The sequence below is a fragment of the Pteropus vampyrus genome, unplaced genomic scaffold (genome assembly GCF_000151845.1).
Source record: "Pteropus vampyrus isolate Shadow unplaced genomic scaffold, Pvam_2.0 Scaffold183, whole genome shotgun sequence".
Classification (NCBI taxonomy): Eukaryota; Metazoa; Chordata; class Mammalia; order Chiroptera; family Pteropodidae; genus Pteropus; species Pteropus vampyrus.
The window spans coordinates 1,109,951-1,120,223 of record NW_011888964.1 but is presented as its reverse complement, the minus strand read 5'-3'; the positions used below and the strand labels follow the sequence as shown (position 1 = coordinate 1,120,223).

Below are 10,273 nucleotides of genomic sequence, written 5' to 3'. Positions count from 1 at the left end.
TACTTTTGCCTAAATGATAGGATCACGGTAGGAGCAGCAGGATGCACGTGGAACACAACATGGCCCCGTATAAAGAAAGCAAGGATGATTTAGTCTCCTTTTATTTGGGAAGCATTTTGGGTTCCTTAGGAATAAAGCATTTCTTGGAAAAAAATAAAATCAATCAACAGTATTCACGAGAGACTTCCATCGATGAAGCAGTGTTCTGCTTTGTTAAATTTCTGGATCGTGTGGTGTCTGGTAGGCGAGCCCCCTCTGAGGCCATCACTCTGCCTGCCCGTTCGAGGAGGAACCCTGTCTTTGAGTCCAGAGAGGTCTCTTTGCTGTGACTCCAGGGCCTGGCGGGGTTCTGTCCTCGTCATGTAGGTCTCCTGCCTTTTTCTGTCGTTTCCTCTTTCTCGTAGGGGAGTTTTACTGTAAAGAGGACAAAAATGAGGGAGGGGACAGCAGGGGAGGCGAGATCCAGAGATTTTGTTTTGTTTTGCTTTGAGATGGAGAGAGAACAGCACATAGGGAGCATAGAGAGAGAAGAATCGATGATCTGGAGAAAGAAGTTTCTGGAAGGGTGTCGTCGAGTGGGTGGTAGGGGTTGGGGCTCAGTGCACACAGGCCGTTGTGCCCTCTGTCCAGCGGCCCTCCCGGGTGCAGGCACAAGAGTGCATTGTCTTCGGAGAGATTAAAAGCAATAACATTGGTTAAATGTTCTGCTTTTTATCTCCACGAGCCACCAGTTCTAAACAACGTCAGAAACATCGATGAAAACACTGCCTGCACCAGGCTGGGCCTCTCCCACTGATCCCGCACCCCCCAAACACACACCTTCTGTGCGACTGCTGGTGCCAGCCCTCACGCCCACAGGAGCGAGGCTGGGTGCTGGGTGGAGATGCAGGCAGTTGGCAGGTGTGATGGTCGCAGCTCGTGGAGGCCGCCTTCTGGCCGGGCGCTTCCAGTGAAAAAGGAAGCGAGGTCAGCAGGGAAAGTGAGGCTGGGAGTGAGGAGAGAGGGGCGGGTGTGATGTAGAGAGTCAGTGGCCTAGAGGCCTGTGTGACTGCTCTGTGGCTTTAAGAGTCTCCAGGAGGCTAGGGATGGTGAGTGCCTGAGGGACCCAGGCAGCGTGGGTGAGGACACGCAGTGGGCAGACATCGGGTGTGGTTTCCTGAGTGCCTGCTGTGTTCCCACTGCAGAGCAGGCATGCTAGCTGCATTTCCTATCAAATCTGCAAGCTGAGAGAGCATTCCTGCTTCTCCAAGGTCACCCGGCATCACGGCGTTTAGAGATGGGGCTTGGTAATTTAACCTGGGTCTGTCTGGCTTCAAAGCCATTGTCCTTTCCATCACACCAATTCTGCCTTTCAGTGTAAATAAATAATAATAATAAAAATCTAGCTTTTAATTGTTATTGGCTCCTAAATTTAATATTCCTATATGTGCCTGTAATTATCAGTCTCTAAAGTCAGTTTTTCTCATTAAGTCTCCCTGCCTAGTACAATGGGGTGAACATAATAGATATCAGTGAATATTTGTGAGCAGTGATAATGCTTTAAATCGGAGTTAAGTGGCTTAAAAACCCAGCAGATTCCCATCCTTCTTGTTCTTCGTTCCCGTGCCAGCCGATGAAAGCTGTCTTGGCACTTGAGAAGTGCTATTTTGATCCATTTTTTCTTGCACCTAATTTAAGAGAGTCTAACGAGGATACTTAACTGCTGTTGGTGCAGTTCCTTCAGTGGAAGGTTGGCTACTTTGCCACGCGGATACTGGAGTCTGGAGTCTCGGTTGCGGAGTGGGTTTGGGGAACGGGGAGCTCCATATTAGATCCTAGCCAGAAGGACTGAGGTTTTGAAATACCAGAGAAAGTTTGCTGCTGGTGACTGGGGGCACCGGAAGTTAGAAATGAGCTGCCTGGCAGTGCAGGTCCACCAGAGTGGCATAAGCTGGTAGAGGCTGGCGATTGCTCGGTAGGGCAGCCTTCAATGTTTTCTTAGTTGGAAGTCATAGTTTTTGCGAAGATGAAACAACATTTTTTTTTTTTTTTGTTACAGAACACACGGCCATCTTCATGTGTAAATGTTGTAACCTTTTCTCACCAAGTCAGTCGGAACTGCTCTCCCACGTTTCTGAGAAGCACACAGAAGAAGGGGTCAATGTCGATGACATCATTATCCCCCTGAGGCCTCTGAGCACTCCAGAACCCACCAACCCAAGCAAAACGGGAGATGGTAAGGGGGCTGGGTGCCGGGTGGGGACACCATGCCCACGACGTGCGTGTCTGTGATGGTGATGCCAATTTGCTCTCATTTACTTGCATTCTGCGTTTCTGTTTTTGTCTGGTGGGCATAGAAACCTAGAAAATTAAAATTTCTAACCCAGAATTCAGAATAAGTTGTCTAATTGTAGATCTGTTCAAATGAGATTGTGTCTTTGAATGCCCTTTACTTGGTCCCTGTAGGTGCTTCTCCAGTGCCTGGTCGGTCGGTGGGTGGGTGGATGGATGAAGGGAGGGAGGGAGGGAGGGATGAATGGAGGGAGGGAGGGATAGAGGGATGGATGGAGGGGGCACCATCTAACAGTATAAAAAGCATGACCTTGCTATCAAATACTTGTGGGTTTTAATCCAGCTCTAGGACCTACTAACTGCATTACTTGAAGCCCATGATGTTATTTCTGTAAGCCTCACTTGCTTTTCCAAAAAATGAAGACAGATATTCTTGTCAGCGGGGGGCCGTGGGGATTAAGCCAAAGAGCAGTAACTAGAGCAGCTGGGATGGTGCCTGGCACGGAGAGGACAGTGAGGGAGGCCGTTACTCCAGCACACGTGGTAAAGGAAGTATACCTGATGTTAAAAACAGCATTTCTGAACTGACCGCGTACACTTGGAACAAGGATTCAAACTGCAGAAAGCTTCGATTCGCCCAGGACCCCTCCCTCACGTCCTGCTGATGTGTGAAGTGGGATGCATCCTGTCTGCGGTGTCCAGACGTCCCCCACTGAATGGTGTCAGTTGCAGCAGGTGGATAGAAAGGAGAAGCCGTCCAGGCACTGTAATTAGGTCCCCACAGACGAAGAAATACATGGCCAGGAGGAGCGGCTACCAACGAGAGCTAGAAGGAAGCCCCCACAAAGCCGTTTGGTGAGGCAGCGCCAGTCTCCTGTGCAGAAGCTCAGGCTTGGCAGTGAACGTCCCATCGCTGGATTCATTAGACACTCTAATAATTTAAGTGCTCCTTTCCTGGGAGTATTCAGACGCTTTTCTAACCAGGCTGGCTTGTCGGTCATCTGTGGGACGCCATTACCACAGGACGGCTGCAGACAGAAGATGCTCTGGTGAACGGGGCCGCTGGCCGCCCAGGGCGCTGGGGAAGCACGCCTGTCAGGACGTCACACGTCCTCCTAGTGTGGTGGTTGCTTCAAGTGCAAACTGAGAATCCAGCACCTGTAACTGGCAGTGGCGAATGAGGAGGACTGTGCAGTATATGTCATGGTCACCATTGGCTAATGCTGGCGGTGTGTCCATGGTGTTCCTCAGCCCATCCCCAGCCTATGAGCAGATCTGTCCTCTCCCCACTCAGAGAAAGCAGGGGTGACGTGGGAAGTTGTATGTAATCACATCTCAACCGATAGTTCATGTGTGATTCTCTTTGCTCTGGGGAAGGGGAGGTGGGTGACGGTCTGTGCCGGGCCCTGGGAATCTACCCAATAACCTGATGAAAAACACGGCCAAAAGACCTGAATAGATGTTTTTCCAAAGAAGATGTCCAGATGGTCAACAAGCACATAAAAAAGTGTTCAACGTCACTAATAATTAGGGAAATAGAAATCGGAACTGCCATGAGGTGTCACATCACACCCGTTAGAATGCTGTCGTCAGAAGGGCAGAAATAATAAGTGTTGGCGAGGACGTGGAGAACAGGGAGCATTTGTGCACTGCTGGGGGGATGTAAAGTGGTGCAGCCACAGGCAAAAAACAGTATGGAGTTTCTTCAGGAATTAAGAACAGAACTGTCATGTGATCCAGCAACCTCTCTTCTGGGCACACGTCTCTCAGAGAGATAATCTGCATCCCATGTTCACTGCAGCCTTGTTCACAGAAGATAAGCCGTGGAAACAGCGCTAAGCATCAGTGGACAGACGAATGGATACGGAAAATGTCACGCAAAGAGAAAAATTATTCAGCCATAAAAAATTAAGGAAATCCTGCCATTTCCAGCAGGCCCGACCCTGGAAGACGTTGGGCTAAGTGAAATGAGCCAGACTCAGGAAGACGAGCAGCAAATGAGCTCCCTTACATGTGGACTGCAAGACAGCCACACGTGTAGAATGCGTGCGACATGGCGATTCTGCTCCAGGATCTTGCTAAGAACTTGCTCGGAACTTGCTAAGACAGTCGACCCGAAGCATTCTCCCCACACACGAAACTGGTTACTGCGTGAGGCGGAGGATGTGTCGGTTAACTTGACTGTGGCAGGCGTTTCTACGTGCGTGCTTATGTTCGATCATCTTGTCGTCTACTTTAAACATCACATAGTAGAACCTAAACATACACAATTTTTATTTGTCAATGAGCCTTAATAAACCTGGGGAAAAAAATCTGTCTAGTACCAGGGACCTCAAAGCTCGGCCACCCCTCCCTCTGCTGCTCAGTCTGGGAGTAAGGCTCATCTGTCATGACCTTCCTGGAGGGACCTTGGTGACCCCATGGCCACCTTCCTGCTAAGTGGTTGAGGTGCCTTGGCTTTCCAATGAGTGTGGCTTACCAGAGAGATGGGACCAAAGCTTTAGTCAAGAACTGTAAATGTCTGTATACCTGCCTCTGGGGTTGAACAGCCACAAACTTAGAAAAATGGATAATCTCTTGTAAAATTTATATGGCAGATAGAAGTCCTAAGGATTAACATGTAAAGAACTTTGCAAAAGGCTGGTACAGAGCTTTTAATTCTATTTTTATTCAGCTTTGCTTATTAGGATTTTCTTTCTACTAAAACGAAATGTGAATAAGAGATAAAAAAATCTGAATTTTTCGTTTCATTTATAAATAATAAATGAGGAAACGATAATAAAGCAGGTGGAATTTCGCACTGGCTGGTGTGCGTCACTGGTTCGTAAGGTGCACGTGTGCTGACTTCTGCCCTCCCCTTCTGTCCAGTTCCTGAGAGATGGCACCGGCCCGCTGGAGCTCGTCCTGAGCTGCCCCCTCCTCCCAGGGAACCCCGCCCCTGTCTCTCCCCCAGCCAGCCCGCCATGCCCCGTCCTTCTTCTTCTCCCCGTCTCTGGCCTCTGGCCCTTCATGCTGCCTGGGGAGCCCCATGCAGGTGTCTCCGCCTGGCTCAGCCTGCGTGCTCCTCAGGCCTACCTGGCGTGAAGATGCCTCGAGGAGCCCATCCCTGGCCTGCGGGGTAGGAGGCCCTTCTCTGGGCCCCGACCACCCTGTAAACATGTCTCGGTCCTGTCCCTCCTCGGTGCGCTGTCGTCATCTCTGTCCCCTTGTTTTGCTTGTCGGAGAACACCCGAGGACGGGGTTTGGGCTGTTTGGCTCTTTGGTCCCAGGGCCTGGCACAGGGCCTGGCACAGGGTGGATCCCCTTCCATGTGTCATGGTTGAACCAGTCACCTTTAGTTGTTGTTTGTTTTCTTGCCTCTGGCTCTGCTGCCCCTCTGTCTTTGGAGGATGTGCTCCATCCACTTGACACCCCTCACTCAGAAAGCTCCAGTGGCGCCCTCTCATCCAAACCGGAGCTCCCCAAACTGGTAGACCTGGGAACCCTTCTGACTGGCCTCGGCGCTGTTCCTTTCTCTGCAGTGCCTCGGCAGCGTGACTTCACGGTGGGGCCTGTTCTTTCCTCTGGTGCTGCAGGCCCCGTTAATAGCCGAACAGGACCTCCAGACCCCAGGCCTTTCTCTTCCTTGCTGCTGCAGGTGGACCCACACGTGTAAAGCTCTCCTTCACTCCTTGGGCACACTCAGGTGCTCCTCTTGGGCCAGGCACTGTGCAGGTAAACCCATCAAAGCAATTGCATTATTCCTTTATATACCTTTTTTTTCCCCCTCAATTATAAAAGTAGTAACACGTTGCTGAAAAGGTTAAAACAATATAAAATGAGGAAGGCAAATATCCCTAACCGTCCCCCCAGGTTCCTCTTTGGATGGTCTTTACACTTTTGTCAAAAATCAGTTGACCGTATATGTATGGATATAGTTCCGGATTCTCAGTTCTGTTCCGTTAATCTATGTGTCTTCATACCAATAGAAAAGTCTTTAGATGATGGTAGCTTTGTAGTGTGTTTTGAAATGGGGAAGTGCAAGTCTTTTAATTTTGTTCTTCTTTATCAAGATTGTTTTGGCTATTCAGGGTCTCTTGCAATTCTATGTGATTTTTAGGTTCAGTATGTCTGTTTCTTCAAAAATGGTAGTTGGAATTTGGTAAAGACTGTGCTGAATCTGTACATCACTTTGGAGACAATATTAAGCCTTCTAATCCATCTTAACAATATTAAGCCTTCTAATCCATGAATGTGGGATGCCTTTTTATTTATGTAGTTCTTTAATTTCATTTGGCAATGTTTTGTACTTTTCAGCCTTATACCTCCTTGGTTATTTTTATTTCTAAGTATTTTATTCTTTTTGATGCTGCTGTGAATGGAAATACTTTTCTTAATTCGTCTTCACATTGTTCATTGCTAGTTTATAAATACAACTATTATTTGTATATTGACTTTGTATCCTGCAGCCTTGATGAACTTGGTTATTAGCTCTAATAGTTTTTTAGTGGATTCTTTAGGAGTCTATATAAGATCTTGTCATCTGCAAACAGAGATAGTTTTACTTCTTCTTTCCAGTGTCGATGCCTTTTATTTTATTTTCTTGTCTAATTGCCCTGGCGAGAAACTCCAGTACAGAGTTGAACGGACGTCCTTGTCTTGCTCCTGATCTGGGGAGAAAGCCTCCCGCCTTTCCCTGCTCAGTGATGTTAGCTGTGGGCTTTGGAGCTGCCCTTTATCAGCTTAAGTGCCCTCGTTCTAAGTTTGTTGGCTGTTTTTATCACAAAAGCGTGTTGGACTTCGTCAGATGTTTTTTCTGTTGAGGTGGTCGTGACTTTTTTTCTCCGTTCTATTAATATAATGTATTACATGGATGGATTGTCCTATGTTTAATCACCCTTGCATTCCTAGAAAAAAACCTATTTGGTCATAATGCATAATCTTTAATATGCTGCTGAATTTGGGTGCTAGCATTTTGGTGAAGACATTTATATTTATATTCAGAGAGACTGATGTAGGGTCTTTTCTCTCATGTCAGTGGTTTTGGAATCGAGGCAATTGTGGCCTCATAGAATGAGCTGGGGAGTGTCCCCTCCTTTTCTATTTTATGGAAGATTTTTAAAGCGTTGGCGTTAATTCTTCTTAAATGTTTGGTAGAATTCGCTGGTGAAACCATTTAGTCCTGGACGTTTTAATTTTTGTGGGAAGTTTTTTGATTACTTTGCATGTTATATAGGTGTATTCATATTTTTCTATTTCTTCTTGACTTAGCTCTAGTACTTTGTGTCTTTCCAGGAAATTTTCTGTTTCATCAGATTTATCTAATTTGTTGGCACACGGTTGTTCACAGTATTTCCTTAGAATTCTTTTGATTTTTGTAAGGTCAGTAGTAATGTCCCTTCTTTCATTCTTGATTTTAGCAATTGAGTCTTAATGTTTCTTTTCTTGCCGAGTTTAGCTCACGGTTGTCAATTTTGTTTATTCTCTGTTGTTTTTCCATATTCTGTTTAATCTATTTCCATTCTAAACGTTATTATTTCTGTCCTTTTGTTTGCCTCGTGTTTAGTTTACTTCTGTTTTTCCTAGTTTCTTAAGTTAGAAGGGTAGGCTATTGACTTGAGATCTTTCTTCATTTAACGTAGGCATCGACTGCTGTCAATTGTCCTCTAAGCACTGCTTTTACTGCATCCTATAAGTTTTGGCATGAGGTGTATTTGTCTTGTTCATCACAATGTATTTTCTAATCTCCCTTCTGTCTTCTTTGACCCATTTGTTATTTAGGAGTGCCATTTAATTTTTGTTTATTCTTGAATTTTCCTAATTTCTTTCCATTGTTTCCCAGTTTTTGTCCACATACTTTGTTTGATCTCAGTCCTTTTAAATTTGGACTTGACTTATGGCCTAATATATATATATGGTCTATCCTGGAGGATGTGCCATGTGCACTTGAGAAGAATTTGTATTCTGCTGTCAGGTAGCATGTTCTCTGTATATGTGTTAGGTCTCCATGGTTAATACTGTCATTCAAGTCTTCTGTTGTTTTCCGATGCCCAGATTTTGTAATTGAGGAATACGTGGTGCAGAGACCAGAGGGATTAAACAGGTGTACCTGGGAGACACTGCAGACTTGGTTCCGTATCACCACAATAAAGTGACCGTCGCAGTAAAGCGAGTCGGAATTTTTTTCACATCAAAGCAAGTCTTACCTTCAGTTTGTAAAAAATGCGACGTCTGCAAAGCACAGTAAAGTGAAGCACAATAACATGACACACGCCTGCTCTCAGGGTTACCTGGTTACTAGCAAGTGGGAGAACAGGATTTGAGTCCAGCCAGTCCGACGGTGTTTGCGTGTTCTTTTGGTACTCCGAGTGTAATCAAATCCTTACCATTTTGCTGCTTTTATAAATTATTTTCCTTTATTAACTAATTTACTTTTGACTTAAATTCTCGAATACATTTTCTCTTGTTTACTTGTGTATATTGGGAGATTAGTTGCCTGTGTTGTTTAATTTAAAAAAGGTATTTAAGACTAATAATTCAGACTCTTGATATGAGATCATTTCTTCAAAAATCTTTTATTAAGAACTTTAAGTCCTTTTTTTGTGCAAGTCCATAAAATTTGCGGCTTGTAGAGGCTTAGTTTCTCTCTAATGATTTCAATTCAGTTTTAACCTTCACAGTTCATTTTAGGTTGAGAGATACTTGAAATGGTTTCATTAAACCTTTACCTGAGTAGTATTTGATTTATTATTTTGGTCTTTCTTTATAACATGAAGAGCCCTAAATCCTCTGGTTTATTTTATAGCCTTTTAAACTTTTTTGCTTGTGTAGGAAGTAGTCTGTAGAAGAACCTTCCATTTTCCTACCCTCTTCCTATTCAGATCTCTGAGTATTGTCCAAGAGAAAATTGCCTAATGGATGAGCTCATTCTCCCTCTCGTGTGTGTGTTTGTGTGCGTTATTGTGCCGTGAGCGTGTGTGTCTGTGTACCTGGCTGCATGTGTGTGCCGTGTGTGTGTATGTGAGTTATTGTTCCTGTGAGCGTGCGTGGCTGTGTATATGGCTGCATGTGTGTGCTGTGTGTGTTATTGTGCCCGTGAGCGTGTGTGGCTGTGTACATGGTTGCATGTGTGTGCCGTGTGTGTGTTATTGTGCCCGTGAGCATGCGTGGCTGTGTACATGGCTGCATGTGTGTGCTGTGTGTATGTGTGTGTGTATTATTGTGCCCGTGAGCATGCGTGGCTGTGTACATGGCTGCGTGTGTGTGCTGTGTGTGTGTGAGTGTTATTGTGCCCGTGAGCATGTGTGGCTGTGTACTGGGCTGCGTGTGCGTGCTGTGTGTGTGTGAGTGTTATTGTGCCCGTGAGCATGTGTGGCTGTGTACTTGGCTGCATGTGTGTGCTGTGTGTGTGTACGTGAGTGTTATTGTGCTCATGAGCGTGCGTGGCTGTGTACTGGGCTGCGTGTGCGTGCTGTGTGTGTGCGCGTGTGCGCGTTCATCCCGATGGAGGCTGGGGCTCGGGCCGGCCGAGGAGGCGCCTCGAGAGTCTCCTGGGAGCCTTGTTTGGCCCTTCCTCCTTCTCCGTTCACGTTTTCAGAAGGAGCTGTTCTCCTTCCCACCTTCCCACCTTTCCTTCCATTTCTTTACTTAGTAGCTGCACCTGCAGTGTACCCGATGGCTGTGCCAGGTGCCAAGAGGACAGGACAGACCAGACGCAGTCCCTATAGGTCTGTCTCCCGGCAGGTGGGTGGCGGTGGAGCTAAGAGGCAGCTTCAGCGCTGTGGGGAAAGTGCTCGCTCTTCTAGGGTTAAGTGTGAGCTGATGAGCAGGAGGGACAGTTAGGCTAGTTTGAGGGTACCAGGAGGCTTCCCAGGGGAGGTTGGCATCTGAATTTAAATCTCTGTATCGTCTCTTCTGGGCACTTACCACAAAACAGAGTCCTGTGAGTGTGTGTAGGCGTGCTGTACATCTGTCGCGGTGACCACAGACACCTGAGCCCCCGATCTGCCCTGGTGGACGGCTG

At 46.5% G+C, this 10,273-nt stretch overlaps 1 protein-coding gene across 1 annotated transcript in view; it reads left to right on the top strand.

Moving 5' to 3' along the window:
- Positions 1 to 2,041: 2,041 nt before the first annotated feature.
- The window catches only part of ZFAT (zinc finger and AT-hook domain containing), a 110,173-nt gene continuing 101,941 nt past the window's right edge, over positions 2,042 to 10,273 (top strand). Inside the window, exon 1 of the mRNA XM_023537224.1 lies at positions 2,042 to 2,215. Coding sequence (XP_023392992.1) covers positions 2,056 to 2,215 — 160 coding nt within the window. The 5' untranslated portion in view covers positions 2,042 to 2,055. The remainder of the gene's footprint in view (positions 2,216 to 10,273) is intronic.